This window comes from Macrobrachium rosenbergii, chromosome 41 (genome assembly GCF_040412425.1).
Source record: "Macrobrachium rosenbergii isolate ZJJX-2024 chromosome 41, ASM4041242v1, whole genome shotgun sequence".
NCBI lineage: Eukaryota > Metazoa > Arthropoda > Malacostraca > Decapoda > Palaemonidae > Macrobrachium > Macrobrachium rosenbergii.
The window spans coordinates 87,512,480-87,533,950 of record NC_089781.1 but is presented as its reverse complement, the minus strand read 5'-3'; the positions used below and the strand labels follow the sequence as shown (position 1 = coordinate 87,533,950).

Below are 21,471 nucleotides of genomic sequence, written 5' to 3'. Positions count from 1 at the left end.
TTGAACATTGTTTTCTCAGCTTTAGCTACAACTTGCAGCTTAAATTTAGCAGTATATTTCCTTGCTGATCTTTTATCGATACAGTTCTATTCTACTTAACATCATTTGTACTATAACTATGGTAATTGTTTACTGCCATACGATAGTTGAAATACAGACAAAATTGCTGTTGTTATCCGATTCGGTTATAAGGAAAGCAACAGTTTCTCGTTTGGTTGTTTATGGCTGTATGAATTTACGTAATAGTATAATGTTACTAACAATACTTTTATCATTCTCTTGTACTTTTTTAACCAGAAGATGGGATAAAGAGATGGAGGAAATGAAGTTGGTCTATTGTAAATGTGGTGTCTCTCGCTGCCTGCACCCTCGCGAAATTTAAAAATATTTTATAAATATTGTTGTATTGGTATCAACCATTAAACGCCGACTGGACGTATTTTACGTCGACAAAAATTATCTGTCGGGTGCCAAGTGGACATAAAATATGTCGACTACAAAATGTTTTTTTAAATATTCGCGGAAAAATACTTATAGGCCTCGTTTGCGAAAAATTTTAAATCGCGCCTTGAGGGATGCTGGGAGTTCACGGATCACGCTGTTGTTTTGTTTACAAGTATGACCCAGCTGCGCATGCGCGAATTTCTTTCTTACCCCAAAAGAAAGCATCAGCTAACTCTGCTGAAAATCTCAGAAATTCTTTAATCACTTTGTCGTAATTTTTGCACCATTTTCTATTAGCCTTTACATAAAGTTTTTTATATGAAAATGTGCGCAATTTCATGTAGAATACAACAAAAAATAACTCATGGTTGTAGCTTTTAACAATTTTGACATATTTTCATATAAATCACGATAAATGCCAAAATTTCAACCTTTGGTCAACTTTGACTCGACCGAAATGGTCGAAAAATGCAATTGTAAGCTAAAACTCTTACATTTTAGTAATATTCAGTCATTTACCTTCATTTTGGAACAAACAGGAAGTTTCTAGCACAATATTTCGATTTATGGTGAATTATTGAAAAAAGCTTTTTCCTTATGTCCGCGCATGCTAACTGCTGAAAATCTCAGAAATTCTATAGTCACTTTGTCGTAATTTTTGCAGTTTTGTATTAGCCGTTACATAAAGTTTTATATATGAAAATGTGCGCAATTTCATGTAGAATACAACAAAAAATAAATCATGGTTGTAGCTTTTATCAATTTTGACATATTTTCATATAAATCACGATAAGTGCCAAAATTTCAACCTTCAGTCGACTTTGACTCGACCGAAATGGTAAAAAAATGCAACTGTAAGCTAAAACTCTTACATTCCAGTAATATTCAATCATTTACCTTCATTTTGCAACAAACGAGAAGTCTCTAGCACAATATTTCGATTTATGGTGAATTTTTGAAAAAAACTTTTTCCTTATGTCTGCCCTAACTCTGCTGAAAATCTCAGAAATTCTTTAGTCACTTTGTTGTAATTATTGCACTATTTTCTATTAGCAGTTACATAAAGTTTTATATATGAAAATGTGTGCAATTTCATGTAGAATACAACTAAAAATAACTCATGGTTGTAGCTTTTATCAATTTTGACATATTTTCATATAAATCACGATAAGTGCCAAAATTTCAACCTTCGGTCAACTTTGACTCGACCGAAATGGTAAAAAAATGCAATTGTAAGCTAAACCTCTTACATTCTAGTAGTATTCAATCATTTACCTTCATTTTGCAACAAACGAGAAGTCTGTAGCACAATATTTCGATTTATGGTGAATTTTTGAAAAAATCTTTTTCCTTACCTCCGCGTGCGGTAACTCGGCTGAAAATCTCAGAATTTCTTTAGTGACTTTGTCGTAATTTTCGCTCCGTTTTCTATTAGGCGTTACATAAAGTGTTATACATGAAAGTGTGTGCAATTTCATGTAGAATACAAAAAAAACTCATGGTTGTAACTCATGGTTGTAGCTAAACCTACGGTCAACTTTGACTCTTAAAAATTCTTAGTAATATTTAATCATTTACCTTCATTTTGCAACAAACGGGAAGTCTCTAGCACAATATTTCGATTTATGGTGAATTCTTGAAAAACTTTTTCCTTGCCTCCGTCTTGTGATAACGCGACTGAAAATCTCAGAATTTCTTTAGTCACCTTGTAATTTTTGCACTGTTTTCTATTAGGCATTATATAAAGTGTTATACATGAAAATGTGTGCAATTTCATGTAGAATACAACAAAAAATAACTCATGGTTGTAGCTTTTATCAGTTTTGAAATATTTTCATATAAATCACGATAAGTGCCAAAATTTAAACCTACGGTCAACTTTGACTCGACCGAAATGGTCGAAAAATGCAATTGTAAGCTAAAACTCTTACATTATAGTAATATTTAATAATTTACCTTCATTTTGCAACAAACGGGAAGTCTCTAGCACAATATTTCGGTTTATGGTGAATTCTTGAAAAAACTTTTTCCTTACCTCCGTGCGCGGTAACGCGACTGGAAAATCTCAGAATTTCTTTAGTCACCTTGTAATTTTTGCACCGTTTTCTGTTAGGCATTATATAAAGTGTTATACATGAAAATGTGTGCAATTTCATGTAGAATACAACAAAAAATAACTCATGGTTGTAGCTTTTATCAGTTTTGAAATATTTTCATATAAATCACAATAAATAGAAAAAATTCGACCTTTGGTCAACTTTAACTTGACCGAAATGGTCGAAAACTGCAATTGTAAGCTAAAAAACTTACAGTCTAGTAATATTCAATCAATTACCTTCATTTTGCAACAAACGGGAAGTCTCTAGCACAATATTTCGATTTATGGTGAATTTTTGAAAAAACTTTTTTTACGCCCAAAGCGTTAAATTCATGCATCATTTTGTGATAATATTTTCTCTGTGTTGCTTTGATCGTTTTACAATTTGTTATATACCAAAATCACCGCAATTTAGTGTGCAATACAACGAAAAAAAATGACTCATTAGCTTCAACCTTTTTGCTCACAGTGCGATTTGTATACAATTATATATGAAATTTTTTTTCTCGCTGTCTTATATTCCAATATTTATATATGATAATGATATTTCTTTTCATTTCTGATGGTTGCATACTAAACTTCAGGCAGTGACAAAAAAAGGAGCCAAAAATGAACTCTTAATCTTAAAAACTAAGCGTGCTGAGATTTTTTGAAAAAACTTTTTTCCGCTTCGACGCTAACTCCCGAATGCCGTCGGCATACGGCAGACACTTTTGTAAATAGAGGCTCGGCGTTTAAGGGTTATTGCCTACCCCATTGTAAAATTGAATTATCTTAAGGTGAATTATCGTAACTCGAGCACTACCTGGGTACCCGAGTATTTTAATAGTTTTATCACAAGAAGTGCATTTACTCATGAAAATTATATGAAAACACAGTAATTAGTGAATATTTCTTAGTGAAAAATACCATGAATGGGCGAATTTTCAGCGAATAATGTGTATATATGTTCCATAGTGAAATCCGTGAATTGTGAGGCCGTGAATACAAGGGGTTTACTGTATATCGATGTTATACTGTGACGTTTTGTAAGAAGTTTTTTAATCATTGCAGCCTTGAAAATGCAACAATAACAATTGTCATGAAACAGCATATTAAACTAAATATAAATGTATGTATATTGCATGTGTGTGTGTGAACATTTTGTGTATACAGTACACAAAAAATGTATGTGGAATCAATTTTCATCTGATCATAGGCATGTTTATATATAGTATATACCCAAATTTCTGTAAAAAAAAAAAAAAAAAACTGACCCTAGAGAAACAGGAACTGAAAAGCTCCAATGTATTTATTCCCTCTTTACATATACCTCTGTTTTATACTCGTCAATCAAATCAAAAAATCAGTTCAAAAAATATCTTTGCAGTTTATAACAGGGTTTTATATGCAGTGAATATTTCCCACCAAAGCATCGGTCATTGACAAATTCGAGTTTAACCCAGCATTTTATAATGATGCATGAATTTGTAAAGTAAGTCAACATTAAATTTTGAAACACTATTTGTGGGTGGAAACAAATTCATGTGACAACAAGACAGTGGTTCTTCTGTCCGATCATTCCCCATTGGCAACTATATACCAGTGGGGAATTCCCACATTATGATTTATAATGATGCATGAATGGGTTATAATTTTATATGTAATATATATATATATATATATATATATATATATATATATGTGTATATATATATATATATACATATATATATATATATATATATTTTTATTTTTTATCACACATGATTTATATACGATCATGAAACTACAAATATCGCTTAATATCAAATCCCGAGGTAGTGTGGATTTGATATTAAGCGATATTTGTAGCTTCATGATCATATATATATATATATATATATATATTTTGCTGTTCGCCCTCAGCATTATTTAGTAAAAATATCATTCTAACAAAGACAGGAAGGCCTCTCTGTCGACGCTCAGGGAAGCTCAGTGGGCAGAGATAGGCTGTGTTTTTTAAAAAAATAACATCTTTAGCAGGGATAGGTTAGCATTAGGGGCCTAACCCATAGGGAGGGTTTCACCAAGTAACCTCTAGTAAAGGTGGTCTTAAGCTTCCTTTTGCTCTGTCCTATGCATTCGGCGATGTTTTGTCAAATTTTCAGACTGCCAGAGGCATATAGGCATATGTCAGAAAAACAGCCCAGGACTATAGCTTTGACCTGAGCCGATTCAGAGAGATTTTAACGTCCGGACCAAGAGCACGCTTTGTGCTCAGGCAAAACTGTCCTTTGTGTCCCCCCCCCGTCTTTTCATTAGTGAACAACATTACCGTGTGTTTTCAAGAATCCGTATCATCAGTTGCAATGCGCAAGCAAACCACGTAACTGTAAGTCGGAAAATCGACGAGTGTCTGATGTTTGCTGATATTTCTTCCCCTGTATTTCAACCTTTCTATTGTTACATCTTTACCACCATCTATGAGAACCAGGTATAACCATATTTCTTTTATGAAGTCTAATGTAAGAATAATTAATATTGCCTAGTGACACTGTGTAAGCTAGTCCCGTCCAGTAAGTAGGAATTAGGGAAAGTTAAGTAAGTAAATTTCAGGCAGCCTTGTGTCTCGATCCCATTGTTCGGAAGAGAATTAGCCTTCAGTAATACAAAATTGCGTGCTATATCTACCAGTATAGATATCCGTTGTGTTATATTTTCTTACGGGAGCAGGGAAAATTGACAGTGTCAGATGCTGACCAGTTGTTCATGTAATTTCCTTGCTGTTACCACACATTCTTTCTTTGTCGGGACTAATTGGGAAGTAAAGGGGTTTGATGTAATCCATTTGATGCAGAGTAATCCGTTATCCCATACATTGTTCCCCGACTGGCGACCGTATTCAGTTAAGTAATTGTCTGTTCCCCGACTAGTGACCGTATTCAGTTAAGTAACTGTCTGTCTTTGAGGTTAACTTTAGCTTTAATTGACAGTTATGTGTGCCATTGGCGATGCAGGGCCCCGTAAATTGCATTAATTACCGTATTTGATGGCTTATAAGACGCATGTCTGCATAGGACGCACCCCAATTTCAGCAGGACATTGAGGAAAAAAAATAAGGTTTCCTAGCCTATGCTCATATGATTTTGGTAAGTAAAAACTGTAGTATTAGGTTATCATATGCATATTGTTTCTTACCAACAGAATCAACAAAAACATTAATAAAGAAGTTATTTACCATATTTATATTTATCAAAATATGTATTATACAGTCAGCCATTTACTACGATTGAATGTTTCGTCTGCTGCTGAAAGCTACCTCATAGGTTTACCAATAGATTGCAACACATTCATTTGTAAACATTGTTTCTTACCGGCAGAATCAACAAAAACATTAATAAAGATGTTACCTACGGTAATATATGTTATATATATCCATTATATATTGTAAAAGTATGCAATCAAGGGGTAAAATCCAATAAATAAAAATGTTTCCTATGTAACGGCTCGAGTCTCGTGAGCAACTGAACAAAGCCATGTTATTATTCTTAAAAGAGAATGCTAGCACAAGTTACGAAGTATCAACTCAACAAAGCCTTGTTATTATGCCTAAAGAGAATGGTAGCAGGAATTGTCAACGACCAATTGATCGAAGCCATGTTGTTATGCGTAAAGAGAATGTTAGCAGGAATTGCCAACTACCAACTGAACGAAGCCTTGTTATCCATAAAGCTCTCGAGAAAATCACCAATAGGTGGCAGCACACGTACTGTAAGTCTGTAAATGTGGAATGCGGCGATCCGCTGTAGACGACAATAATGATATTAACACATTTTAATGAAAATATTGATAATAACAACGTAGATATTGATTATAATACTAGCAGTAGTAATTGCGGTGATGGTGTGATAATGATAAATAATTATAATAAACTTTGTTTTTTAATAGGTTATTAGGATAACACTGAATGTTAGGCTAGGCTACAACATCTACGTGACGTTTCATGTATAATTTTGGCCATAATTCTTAAATTTTGAGCCTACATTATGTACATAGAACGCAGGGGGATTTTTTAGGCCATTTTTTTTTTTTGGTTAAAAAAGTGCGTCTTATACGCCGTCAAATATGGTAATTAATAAACTCATCAGCCAAGCCCCACACGTAATAATATATGTATATATATATATACTATATATATACTGTATACAGTGAACCCCCCATATTCGCAGAAGATGCGTACCACACACCCCTGCGAATAGCTAAAATCCGTGAATCTTAAAACTCCTCTAAAAACACTTAGAACTGCTTAGTTTGATAGTTTAAACACAAGAAAACCCCTGTAAAAATGGTTATACCTGAGTATTTTCCTAGTTTTATCACAAAAAGTGCATCTATTCATGAAAATTATATGAAAATACAGTAATTAGTGAATATTTCTCAGTGAAAAATACCACGAATGGGCGAATTTTCCGCGAATAATGGCTAGATATGTTCCACAGAGAAACCCGCAAATGCGGGAGTCCACGAATCAAGAGAATGCGAATATGGGGGGTTTACTGTATGTATATAAAATATAAATCACACTCAAACATACATATACTATACTGACACCAAATATCTTGAACTGTTCTTATAGTTCTCAGAGTAATCTCAAAATTGTGACTGAATGACAAAAATTTTTTTATTGATCTCCTTCCTAGACGTAACTACCAAGGCAAGAAAGAAAGGTTTAACACAAAAATATTTCTGTTTAATTTGGCCTTTGGTCAGCTATTTTCTTTTTTTTTTAGGTCATTTGCCCAAATGTCTACTGTCATTATGAAATAAAAAGAAGATGCTGTTTTTCTCTCTCTCTCTCTCTCTCTCTCTCTCTCTCTCTCTCTCTCTCTCTCTCTCTCTCTCTTAGACCATTTTAGTTGTTACTTAATTTCTGTTTGAATTCCAGTTTCTCTCTCCCTCTCTCTCTCTCGTTTTAGTTATTGGCACCTTATATCTATTTGAATTCCACTCTCTTTCTCCCCTCCCCAGTTAATAAAAATCTCAGCGTTGCCTCCAGTCGAGCCTCTGCTGTTATGCTGTGTCGCAATTTTGTACCTTCTTTTCAGATGTATGGCTCTACCTTTGCTAGTAGTGTATGGAATGTGGTCATGTTCATTCTCAAAGTTTCTGTAATCATGTTCATAGCCATATTGTAGTTCACATACTATTGTTGTATGGCTCCCATAAACATCTCTCTCATTCAGCCAATCTTTGCACCACATTCTTGTCTTTTTCTTTATACATACGCCAATTACAGTATTATGCTGTACCTGCACAACAGTTTCTTTTTCTGAGCTGTACTAGCCACCATGTTTTTTGTACAACACTTGACAAGGTACTGGCATTGCTGGGCACGCCCGCCCATTTGTCAACTCTGCCGTGTGGGCAACACGTATGGTTAAGCCTGGCAGAATTTGCCTACCTACTGTGCTCCCCGAGGGGCACGCCTGCTGTTCTGGACAGGCCTTAAGCCACTGGCATGTCTTTGAATGTTTATTTTATTTGGTCTACCTCACCTTATCTTGTCTATCTGAAAGCTTGATGTTTATTTCTCTGTTCCTCCCATACTTTTCTTTCATATATCTATTTTTTACATGTGTAATATTTTTTTACTTTATTTTTCACTTATTCATTAGTTTACCCTATCCATTAGTCAACAGATATGCTATGAATATTTGAGCACCATGAATTGAGACCAAGTAGTGGTTTAAGGCCTCAAATGAACTCATGTTCACCACCTCATGCACACTCAATATATAGTGCATACTCATAATAGGTTGTCATTTTCTTACTGTCAAAAACAGAGTGAGAGCAAAACTAAACTCGGACAATTACAGACACAATTATGGGTAAAATGTATATTCATTCATTTGCTCTTCCATGAAGACGCCTTTTATTATGGTATGTGTACCTTTATAAAGGAAGTATAAATGAAAAATAATGCACTGTCAGAAATAAATTTAGGATCACAAAGCATATAATACAATATTTAGGCAATCAAAGTAAGAGAACAAGAAACAGAAAGTGTGAACTTTTTTCTTCAAACACTATACTTACAGATACAAAAGGTAAGGACAAATAGGCAAAATACTATAAACATGAAGGGACCAGGACTTATGGCTTAGTAGCGTCTTAGGGCTTCTGACAAACACATGTTCATGACCGTACATAACCCTACACAGCACATCTTCATACAATCACAAAGGGGAAAGTGAGAATAAACGCAAAAGTAGGGACAATGATGGACCCAAAAACCAGCTGAATTGTCTTACACCTTTTGCTGTTCTATTATATTGTTTACCTTTCTGGTCACAGACTTAACAGATGAAAGCATGTTTTAGTTATTGGAGAAGGAGAATTAATTATTATACAAAACTAAATGGATTAAAAATTATATTCAAGTATATAGTATGTATGAATTTGTACTCAGTAGCAAAATTTTTTACAATGTTGTAATGGGAAAAAGAAAAGCACATGGACAACAAGAAGGAAAAGAAGGTAATGAAATGTTTACTGGGATGTTTCAGTGAAGTAATTAAGTTGCCCAAGAACAGGAATGGGTGATGTAGTGTGAACAGAAATGAACTTGGCTATGATTAAAAAAGGAAATTATCTGTCTCTGATACACATTTATTTACCGTAAACAATCTCTGATACACATTGTATACAGTACATTATATGTTACTGTGTAAGCTGCAGTAAATCCATTGGCTTTTTAGGCTAATTACTTAAAACATGATTTGATATTAGTCTTAATTATTTTTCCCCTTCTCCCATTGCCATATATAGTTCACTTCTAATTGCCAATGGGTGGAGTCATGCCCTCTGAGGACAATCACAGTTCGTGACACAATGTCAGATTTGCCAGAAATTCGGAATGGACATCGCAAAGAAGAAATTAGCTATGGAACAGAGCCAGAATCACATTTCCAGCGTCTGGTAAGATTTTGTGTACTTTTTATTTTTTAGATTTTTTTATGATTTTTATATGAACATTACTAATAAAATCTAAAAAAAAAACAACTTACAGGCTACATATGATGAATGCTGTAGTGATACTTTTGTGCAAATAAGAATGAATATAATTTGTGTAAAACTTACAAGCTACATAAGTATATGTGGTGGTGATGGTCATGTGCATGGTAAAAATTAGTTTTAAACTACTACCTGGTCCAAAGTCCAGGTCACTATAAATCATAAATGAACTGTATGTTTTCTTTTGCGCAAGTTGTGTTCCTAGTTTAACTACCACTGTCATGTCTACTATATTGTAGGTAAAGTACCTTCATAATATATACTGTATAGTAATGATTATGATGGTTAGGCAGTTACAAAGAAGTAATATTCATACTGTATTCATGTTTGTACAAATCTACAGAAGAGAACAGGATTAAAAGTCTTTAGAAATGAGAAACTTAATCAAGGAACCTAATTTACTACTGAAATTATACTTATGGATGATACGAGACTTCTTAAATCCAAATGTATAAGTTTCTTAATCTGCCATGTTGGAAATCCAAATGTATAAGTTTCTTAATCTGCCTTGTTGGAAACTTTTTGTCAATCAGTTTATTATTGTGTTCATTAGATTCTAAACTAATAGAGCTATCCAAAGTTTGGTCACTTGTTCCAGGGCAGTTTTTATTTAGCATAGCATTCACATTCAAGGTCACTGTAATTCCAGTTTTGTAGAGCACCATGTACTGTACTGTATATTGCATAAAGGGTGTTAATGTTTGTAGAAGTGGTATCTGTATTTTTTATAACAATTTATTACTGAAGTAAAATGGTAACATTTTTCAAACTGCATTTTGTTCTGTTAGATCCGTGGCAACCAGTACCAGCCAATTCTGAGAGATCATATTTGTAAGGATATGGCTCCTCTGATTGAAGCTCGAATGAAGCACATTCCTACTGTTCCTGGATCTGACTGGAGAGACCTTCCTAATATTGAAATCAAACTTTCTGATGGCACAGTATCCAAAGTACTGTAAGTTTTGTAAAATGAGTCTTGTGCATGTGTGGATTTTTAAAAATTATTCATTGTGTTTGGTAACTGGATTAGTACTGTATTTCTGCCGTTTATCGTTTATGTGCTTTATGCCAGACATAATGTTCTTATCGAGTATTTTTCACAAGCTGAATTAAGCATTTATCATCTATTAAGGATAAACTATAGTGTACTCTGGTTGGACAAATTAGCTGTTTTAAAGGTTTAGTCATGTTAACCCTTAAACGCCGAGCCCCTATTTACAAAAACGTCTCCCGTATGCTGGCGGCGTTCGGTGAGTTAGCGCCGAAGCGGAAAAAAAGTTTTTTTCAAAAAATCACAGCACACTTAGTTTTTAAGATAAAGAGTTCATTTTTGGCTCCTTTTTTTTTTTTGGTCATTGCCATTGTACACTAAATTGCGATGATTTTGGTATATAACAAATTGTAAAACGATCAAAGCAACACAGGGAAAATATCACAAAATGATGCATGAATTCGTAACGCGCGGACGTAAAAAACTTTTTTTTCAAAAATTCACCATAAATCGAAATATTGTGCTAGAGGCTTCCCGTTTGTTGAAAAATGAAGCTAATTGATTGAATATTACTAGACTGTAAGTGTTTTAGCTTACAATTGCAGTTTTCGACCATTTCGGTCGAGTTAAAGTTGACCGAAAGTCGAATTTTTTCTATTTATCGTGATTTATATGAAAATATTTCAAAACTGATAAAAGCTACAACCATTAGTTATTTTCTGTTGTATTGTACATGAAATTGTGCACATTTTCATATATAAAACTTTATGTAATGACTAATATAAAACGGTGCAAATATTACGACAACGAGACGAAAGAATTTCTGAGATGTTCGGCCGAGTTACCGCGCAGACGTAAGGAAAATGTTTTTTCAAAAATTCACCATAAATCGAAATATTGTGCTAGAGACTTCCAATTTATTGCAAAATGAAGGTAAACGATTGAATATTACTAGAATGTAAGAGTTTTAGCTTACAATTGCGTTTTTTTACCATTTCGGTCGAGTTAAAGTTGACCGAAGGTTGAAATTTTGGCAGTTATCGTGATTTATGTGAAAATATTTCAAAACTGATAAAAGCTACAACCATGAGGTGTCCTCTGTTGTATTCTACATGAAATTGCGCACATTTTCATATATAAAAGTTTATGTAACGACTAATGTAAAACGATGCAAACATTACGACAACATGACGAAAGAATTTCTGAGATGTTCGGCCGAGTTACAGCGCGCAGACGTAAGGAAAAAGTTTTTTTTTTTTTTTTTCCCCAGAAATTCACCATAAATCGAAATATTGTGCTAGAGACTTCCAGTTTGTTGCAAAATGAAGGTACATGATTGAATATTACTAGAATGTAAGAGTTTTAGCTTATAATTGCGTTTTTTGACCATTTCGGTCGAGTTAAAGTTGACCGAAGGTTGAAATTTTGGCAGTTATCGTGATTTATATGAAAATATTTCAAAACTGATAAAAGCTACAACCATGAGTTATTTTCTGTTGTATTCTACATGAAATTGCGCACATTTCCATATATAAAACTTTATGTAACAACTAATATAAAACAGTGCAAACATTACGACAACGTGATTTAAAGAATTTCTGGCGCAGACGTAAGGAAAAAGTTTTTTCAAAAATTCACCATAAATCGAAATATTGTGCTAGAGACTTCCAATTGGTTGCAAAATGAAGGTAAATGATTGAATATTACTAGAATGTAAGAGTTTTAGCTGACAATTGCGTTTTTTTGACCATTTCGGTCGAGTCAAAGTTGACCGAAGGTTGAAATTTTGGCAGTTATCGTGATTTATATGAAAATATTTCAAAACTGATAAAAGCTACAACCATGAGTTATTTTCTGTTGTATTGTACATGAAATTGAGCACATTTTCATATATAAAACTTTATGTAACGGCTAATATAGAACAGTGCAAAAATTACGACAAAATGACGAAAGAATTTCTGAAATTTTAGGCAGAGTTACATTGTGCTGCGTAAGAAAAAAGTTTTTTCAAAAATTCACCATAAATCGAAATATTGTGCTAGAGACTTCCAATTTGTTGCAAAATGAAGGTACATGATTGAATATTACTAGAATGTAAGAGTTTTAGCTTACAATTGCGTTTTTAAACCATTTCGGTCGAGTCAAAGTTGACCGAAGGTTGAAATTTTTGTAGTCGACGTGCGGTACGTCCACTTGGCCCCCAACAGACAATTTTAGTCGACGTATGATACGTCCAGTAGGCGTTTAAGGGTTAAGAGGTTTTTGCATGCTACAACAGTGGAGGAGTGTGGGAGTATACCTCTCTCAATTTGTTTCATAACAATCCCATCACATTCATTTTGCCCCTTCATGCTTATGTTCAAGTCCCCAGACACTAGAATCTCAGTAGAAAGGAAGTAATCCTTATATTATCTGTAGGTTAGCACATATTCGTTTGGCTCCTTCAGGTTTCTGTGGCAAACTGTCCCACTACTCTCATGCATCTGTTAACTAAGCAACAGCTACAATTTCTCCTCAGTTTTCAGCAGTTCAGGATTGCCCTGGATTATCATTTTTCATCTTTTGTGCTGTGTGTGTATTCAACCTTGAGTGCTTATTATCTCTTTTCTTTTGTGCTGAGAAGAACTTGGACCATTATGTGCTTTTTTGTTGATTTAATTTAGATGTGTTTCACTATCATAAAATGGTTACTGAAGTGCATCTAGTTATAGTATATATTTTTACTTATTTAGATTATATCTTAAGAAATTGGCAAAGGGAAAAAAGCATTGCTTATTTTATAATAAATTCAAAACTGTTATAAGAAGAAATCTGATTTTTCATACAAGAAATATACACATAATTTATAATGACCAGATGAAAAAGAAATGTGCTTCCTCTTGTGTTGCATTTTACGTGAAACTGGTAGCTATACGTATCTTCATAAATAATCAAGAATCATGTAAGGTACAAGTGAAAGTCAGGAAACAAATGGAATTTTAATACATAAAAGGATTAATGGTACAGTATATCTCAAAATAGACATTTGTATATATTGAAATTAGTATATGCTGTCACTGTACAAGGTTTTGTATTTGAATTTCAAGATGGTTACCATGCAGATACTGGAGGAGAAAATAAACGAACAGCCAGAAAGTTAAAAATAAATATACACGTATCACTAAACACCCTAGCACTGTCACAACCAAAACTTACCTAGAACATGAATTTTATGGCTGGTTGAAATTCCTCAGGTATAAACCTGGCATTTCTGATATTTTTGGCAGTAATACTTTAGGGTGTGATTATTTGGACATGAAAATGTTTAATAAATAACAAATACTGTAGTTGCTAATTTATGGTAATTCAGTTAACAGCATGCCCTTAACCCTGTCGCTGTAAGCCTGTTTTCACCACTAGTGACAAGAGCAGTGTACTGCTAATCATGTAACTGACTGATTTTCTTACTTTTATATTTGTTCTTCAATTCTTTGTTATTTTCATTGGTGTCATGATATTACAACGTACTATTATATTATAATGCATAAAGTAACACCATTTTCATTATTCAGTAGAAAATCTTTATTACGAAAATTCGTCTGGAAAAGCCACAAAAAAATAGAAAATAGACTTGACATTCTGTAGAAAATGTGAATTTATTACCGGGATTATGTAGAAAATGTGAATTTAATACCTAGTAAAAGTTTCAGAGCACCATTTTTTTTTACGAACTGAATCTTCAGTGGTCTTCCATTTGCAAATTTTATCACATTTTTTGTGTTTACTCAACACCTCTGGTGCTCGACAAACCTGCTTCCTCCTCTGCCATTTCCTCTGGTCTATGATCATTTCTAATAAAACCTGAAGTCAAAAAATTATCTAAGGTAGTTTGTCTATAACTATGATATAATAAACCACCATATTCATTACTGACACTATCAAAACTATCTGATAGTTCAGGTCTGCTACTATCATTGTCATTTCCAAATAAAAGCCTCTGTACTACTTCATCATCAAGAGAATTCTCCTATCTACAAGACATTTTGATGGTTACTGAAGGTCCAGCCCTTATCCTGAGATTATCCTGTAAATTGGAAATCAAATGCTGCCATACGTCACTAGTAGAATATAGACAATAGCTCCTAAAAATGGTGACGGAAACATGTTATCTATTATGAGTGGCCTAATTAGAACCAAAAGAATGATGACTTGAGATCAGTCCCACGTCATGGACGAGACCTTTTGATGACAGAAGATCAGTCTCGCACAGCGAAAGGGTTAAAGGAAATATTCATTGTAAAAAGGCTAATGGTGATGAGATTTTCACATTAGAAAGACCATTTCTAAGGATATTTTTAATACTAAAGTAATGAAGAGTGTGTTTTTTGTTTCATTACCAATCATTTGATATCCTGTAATACTGTTTAGTAAGGAAAATCTCGTTACTTACAGAAAATACACTCATCCAGACAAGAAGCAAGGCAGATCATCTACTGGAGCTGTAAGAGGTGTATGTTCTTGTGCTGCTGGCAAGGCATGTGATCCAATGGACAAACAGTTCAACACCCTCATCCCATGGTGTCTACCTCACACTGGCAACCGTCACAATCACTGGGCAGGACTTTATGGAAGACTGGAGTGGAATGGATTCTTTTCTACTACTGTCACAAATCCTGAGCCAATGGGAAAGCAGGTATGTGTAACAGGCCAAATAAAAATACTTTGCCCCTTTTTGTAAGAGCCAATGGTATACTTTTTTCTTTGGCAGACATTTCTTTTACTTTATATGGGTATTGTATTATTATTATTATTATTAAATAGTTTAAGCAGACTGCTGAGTTAACTTGTTTAGCTCTTACAGGGCTGGCCAACTGTACATAAGATGCAATGTATTAAGTCAGAATATAAATTTAGAAATTTGTCCATGATATTGTGAATAGTAAAAGCAGAGATAAATATTTGAAGCAAAGACCATTATTGATTAAAGCTTAATGTTTATCTGGGAAATTTGAAGGAACATGAGTTTCAGTTAGCTTTGTATTTACTGCATTTGAAAGTTTAGACCCAAATGACACTTTTACTGTAGATGGAATCATTTTTCTTTTCAGGGTCGTGTTCTCCACCCAGAACAGAATCGTGTTGTAAGTGTTAGAGAATGTGCTCGATCACAAGGTTTTCCTGACACGTATCGATTTTATGGAAGCATCTTAGAGAAGCATCGGCAGGTTAGTACAGCATTTCTACTTGCGTGAGGTTTGTTTTTTCTTTAAAAAATGATGATTCAATTTTGCCAGACTTTTAAATGCTTGTGCTTTGATGAACCCTTGCATTTTAAAAGATTCTGAAAATGAAAATGCACTTCTGCATGGAACCTGCTTATCAAGTCATATTTCTGTTTTCTGATTGGGGCCAGTTGCTTTTGGGTCATTCATTAATTTTGATTTTGATAGTGTCTGAGAACTGTAATGTAACAAGTTTTTTCAAAGCCATCTGCTCAAATTAAATCCTTGCATGTGTCAAGTATATGTTTTGTAATGTTTTTGTCAAGTACAGTACTTTGCATATTTTGTAATATATTTTGCTCACTAATTATTGTTGTGGGAAAACAGCTAGGTCAGGTAAAGAAGAGTGCAGAGGATGTTTGTCATAGTAGTACATTTTATGCAACAAATAAATTGAACGGACCTACATCTGGGCCACAAGTCAACATTTAAGAGTTGGCAAAATACACTTGACTGATGACAAATCTACCCAAGAGTTTGAGATGCGAGTCAGCACCTAAAGACCACTCTGAAGAACAGCACTCCAAACAAGGAAGAAGAAAAGTTAAAACGTGATGAAACTATTATAGGTTTGTCATAAAACATTCAAAAACACTTCCACCAGATACCAAGTTTTTGGAGAAAGAGGGAGCAGTATTACATATATACTTCTCAAAAGTAAATTTCTTATCAAAAGTTACAACCAAAATATTAAGCGGCACTAATATTTAAAACATGCCATTTATATGTAAGTTTCTTTGGTTGATAAAAAATGGAAGTGTAAAAAGATGATTTTTGAGGATTGCTTTGTTCATTAGACATTAACAATAGTAAACTTTAATTTACAGGTTGGAAATGCGGTTCCTCCACCGATGGCAAGAGCAATTGGTCTAGAAATCCTTAAGTGTGTAAGTGCCGGGGAAAAACAGAAAGAAAAGAAAGGTGATCAGATGTAACAGTATTGAAAGTAACTTCGTGAATCACCATTTTTATATCGGTGCTGTATGCAGATTCAGACATTAATTTGAAGTAAAGGCTTGGTGCCATATGTTACAGCATACAAAATTTACTGCTAATACTTGTCCTAGTCATGGACTAGTTTGAAAGTTTTAATCTTTTAGTTTTTGGTGTTAACACCAGTTGGATCATTCTTTTTATCAAGTAAAACAATTGCTTGAAATAACTTCTTATGAACATTCTGTGATGTATGTAGTAAGAATTTAAGAGATTTATAAAGGAAAATTTTAATGAAACTCAATAGTTGTTTCAGATATTCACAGTTTTTTTTATTCTCTTATTTTTATTATGAACGAAAGACATTTTGTTCTAATCATGAAATATTTAATATTGTCTTGTAAACAGATGTTGGTTTCATAGCTAACTTATTTTTACAAGGGGTTGAATCCATAATGGCCATGCAGAAAAGTCCCTTTGATTTTTAATAGATTCATAACTAATGGATTTTGCAAGGTGCTCTGAGCTTTGTTTATTTACAGGATAAATTGGTATTGGCCATTCAGAAAACATTTTCTAACTTGTGATAATTCCATTTTCAAAATGATAACTCATTTTTTCAGTACTAACATTATTTAATGGCTCATGTACAGTATATTGTAAAGATTTTATAAGTAATTCATATCATTAATGCTTTACACAAGAAGAATTATCAACATTGTTTTGACAGTGGTAAATGTATGCTTGTGAATATCTTGACATTTACTTGTTTTTTTGTATAAAAAATAAACTTTAAATATTTTACTCAGTTACATCATCACACTAATTATTTATATGGTTGGACAATTAATAATAGAAGAAAAGTCTTTAATCAACAGTTTTATGCAAGTGACTTACCCAGTAATTGCATAGCTATTAGTTTTCCACGTGCGGCAGCGTAATTTCAAATTTCGCGGTTAGCGCTTTGATTACTCAGTGTAGGTGCACAGTACTGCCCCCTAACGGCAATACTAGGAACGACTTGGCTAACCACCTCATTCTGTTTTCTACCGTACTCAACTAAACATTGAGTGCTTACAGCAGCTTATTCTTATTTCCCGGTTATATCACCGGTTTTTGGTAGTATTACACAAACACCAGAATGCGTATTTCATAGCCTTCAAGCAGAGATCTTTTAGGACGAGTTTTTTTTTTATTATTATTATTACCTTGATTCGGATTCATCAACCAGCTGGCTACTTTCAAGTTGCCAGTAAAAGTTTGGTCTTAAATGGTATTCTCAAATGTTACACCATTCTTTTTAGGCCTTTAGGCCAAAACTTTTACATTTATGATTGGCTTACCGGGCTTAGTTGCCAGTAAATAATTGCTTTAAAAGTAATTCTTGAATGTTACGCCATTCCATTGGCCCAAAAACTTTTGCATTCATGACTTGTTTACCGGGCATTGGCTGCGCCTAGCCACTGGTAAGTGAATGCCTAAAAGTAATTCTTGAATGTTATGCCATTCCTTTAGGTCAGACATTTGCGATTTATTTTTTGTTTATCGGGCCTAGGCATCCTACAAGCTTCCGGTAAATTATTTTAAAGTACACTAATTCTTAAATGTTATGCCATTCCATTAGGCCAAAACGTTTGTAATTTGTTTTGTTTACCAGGCCTTTGCAGAGTACTGAAAAGTTTAGGGGCTAGAACGTGGTAAGGAAAGAATGGTGCATAATGTTTGGCTGTGGTGAGCCTTAGGAGGAAATGTTCTCGACAGCCGAGCATCAGTTCTTGCTTTGGCAGTACTTTGGAATGTTACAGAGAAGGTTTGAATGGCCCCGCGTACAGAGGTGTTTTTTCCTGGGATCACGCAATTGTGAATGTTCCACATTTTTAGCTCCTAGTGGTGGGCGTAATCGGTTACCGGATTCGATCACTAATTAGAGAATTGAAAAAACATTGTTCTACATTCTTCTACAATATTAAGAGTCAGTTTTGCTCTGATAATTTAATGCTAAAACTATTTTTTGATATAAATTTATCTTTTATGTTAGAAGATACACATACATTTATCTTAAAATGCAATATACAGTAAACCCCCTGTACTTGCAGGGGATGTGTACCACACCTCCCCGCTAATAGCTAAAATCCGTGAATACTTAGAACCCCTCTAAAAACACTTAGAACTGCCTATTTTGATAGTTCAAACACAAGAAAAATCTCTAAAAATGCTTATACCTGAGTACTTTAATAGTTTTATCACAAAAAGTGCATTTAGTCATGAAAATGATATGAAAATACAGTAATTAGTGAATATTTCTCAGTGAAAAATACGGCGAATGGGCGAATTTTCTGTGAATAATGTTTATACGTTCCACAGAGAAATCCGCGAATTGTGAGAAGGCGAACACGGGGGGTTTATTGTATGTCTGAACATATAAAATGCTAATGTTATTTGTGCATTTTACGCATGTTTTTATGCCCAGATGCCAGAAATTGCTATAAAGATATTAAAAGTAGTTATTAATTGATTACTTATCAATTATTTTTCATGAAAGTAATCGGTAACTGCAATGAACAAAAATCAGTGAAACACCCACCACATGCTTCCTGCTTCCTCCTGCCACCACATGCACAGGAGTGACCACCACCTACCTCCACCTGCCTCCCAGGCCCAGCTCAGAGCTCTCAGCACCTGGTGCCAGCTCATGTCCGCGAGGCACTGATTCTCTCCTGCTACTAGCCCTCCTATAGTATCCACTTGCTCCCGTGCCAGGCTCCCTCACTTCCTTCCCATGCCTTTGCCAGCCTTATATTTCGATTATCATGAATTTAACCATTGTAACAGTGAGGTGTTGTCCAGTGGAGGAGGTGGCAACTTGTTCCCCTATGCTCCTAGATGAAAGTTTCTGTCCCACTCGTTTGCACTGGGGAGAAGGCGACATACTGGAGGTCCAAGGGAGGTCGGGGGTTTACATATGGGTAGTTGCCCCCTCAGTCGTGCCTGTTGCTGGTCCCAGGTATCGACAGACAGCCACTGGAAAAGCTTCTTACTGGATATGCAGTAGAGTAGGCAGCTATCTGGCCCCTCGGATCTCCTAGACCTAAAGTCACTGTCCCACTCCCCCACACTGGGAAGAAGATATACTGGGGGTCCAAGAGAGTCTGAAAGGGTTGCCCCCGATAGTTGCCCCCTCAGTCCAACCTGTAGTCTATTCCCAGGTGTCTGCAGACAGCCACTGAAAAGGCATCTTGATGGAGGTGCAGTGTTTGACAGCCACTGGAAAGGCGTCTTGATGGAGGTGTAGTGTTAGTCAGCCACTGGAAAGGCGTCTTGGTAGAGATGTCCGAAGAGACAGGCTAAAGAGGTGTCCTTACTCTTGGAAACAACTACCTTCTTCTTTCTTAAAAAAGCCAGCTCCTCAAGTTGACGCTTAATCAGAACTAAAGCAGAGTCTTCCTAAGCCAATCTGTGGACCCTATGGGGCAAGATGACTTTGGACCTGTCTGTCACCACAAGGACCCTTTGCCTCCTCCCTTGGATTCTCTGGTCCCAAACCCTCTAGTATAGGCAACAGTTGCCATATACAGACTGATCCTTCTTGGCTTTCCTCGCCTTACACATTCTTATGGTTCAGGGAATCCCTAAATAGGTTTCAGAATCATTGTAACGTTACAAGGACCCTCATAGCCCCGTTCTGTCCTACGTAGAATGACTCCAGAATCTGCGACAGTTGTTGGTGGACCTTCTAGGTTCCTTCCCCAACTGTTTCTCATCCATCAGCCTCCCTCAGGAGATACTGCCAAAAGTGGTCCACTCTTGTCCGGACAGGCTTCAGGTGATCTGGAGGCTTGTCAGCCGAAAAGGTTGTGAGATGTGTCGCAAAGACTGTGGCATGCAAACGTCAATCTTTTAACTACATCTACCAGAAAAGGGATCGAATTTCCATAACTACTGTATTGCATCAGACACTTCATCTCCCCTTTTGAGACGTCTGTGACCCAATGGCAGTTTACCTCTTTTCTGAGGAGGTCGAGGTTCTCTAGTACTCCTCCATTTAGGAGTATAGAGCTATGCTTAACTCAGGTTTAAGCACAGGGACCTAGATTTATTCCTAATCTCTGTCCCTCCTCAAGTCCTTTACCCATCCAAGCAAGGAAGAAATTGACTCACTGTTTGTTACCCTTGGGTATTTTAGCAAAGTTCAAGGTCCCATCCAAGACCTGGATCTGTTCTTTCTCCTTTTAGATCGTTATGGACTCCCTTGGCTTCCAGAAGCACCCGACATCTCATGATTTAACTTGCCTGGCGCCAGCTCCCAAACTCTGAGCTCGCCTGGTGCCAAATCATGCTCCGAGTGTGCCAGCTCCCAAGCTCCTAGCTCACTAGGCACCCAGCTCATGCTCCGAGTGTCTGGCAGCTCCCGAACTCCTACTGCGCCTGGCCCCCAGCTCTTCAGGTGCCAACTCATGCTCCAAGTGTCCGCCAGCTCCTGACTCCCTAGCTCGCCTGGCACCCAGCTCACCTGGCTCCTCTCATGCTACAAGTGCCCAGTAGTGCTCCTAGCCTGGAAGTAGTATAGAAAGCTCTCTGTCCAGTTGGAGTTTTTTAGAAATTCCCTGAGCTGAACCAGAAATCAGAGGACCATCCATACCTTAGGGAGTTATGGCAAGAACCCGTCTCTCCATCTGTCTAAATGTGTTGGCCTCCATCTTAAATGGACT

The 21,471-nt window shown here is 35.4% G+C and overlaps 1 protein-coding gene across 1 annotated transcript in view; it reads left to right on the top strand.

The window, feature by feature from the left end:
- The window catches only part of LOC136826952 (DNA (cytosine-5)-methyltransferase PliMCI-like), a 57,167-nt gene extending 39,601 nt beyond the window's left edge, over window positions 1–17,566 (top strand). Inside the window, exons 20-24 of the mRNA XM_067084552.1 lie at window positions 9,332–9,481; window positions 10,366–10,532; window positions 15,000–15,240; window positions 15,656–15,772; window positions 16,657–17,566. Coding sequence (XP_066940653.1) covers window positions 9,332–9,481; window positions 10,366–10,532; window positions 15,000–15,240; window positions 15,656–15,772; window positions 16,657–16,764 — 783 coding nt within the window. The 3' untranslated portion in view covers window positions 16,765–17,566. The remainder of the gene's footprint in view (window positions 1–9,331; window positions 9,482–10,365; window positions 10,533–14,999; window positions 15,241–15,655; window positions 15,773–16,656) is intronic.
- Window positions 17,567–21,471: the final 3,905 nt, after the last annotated feature.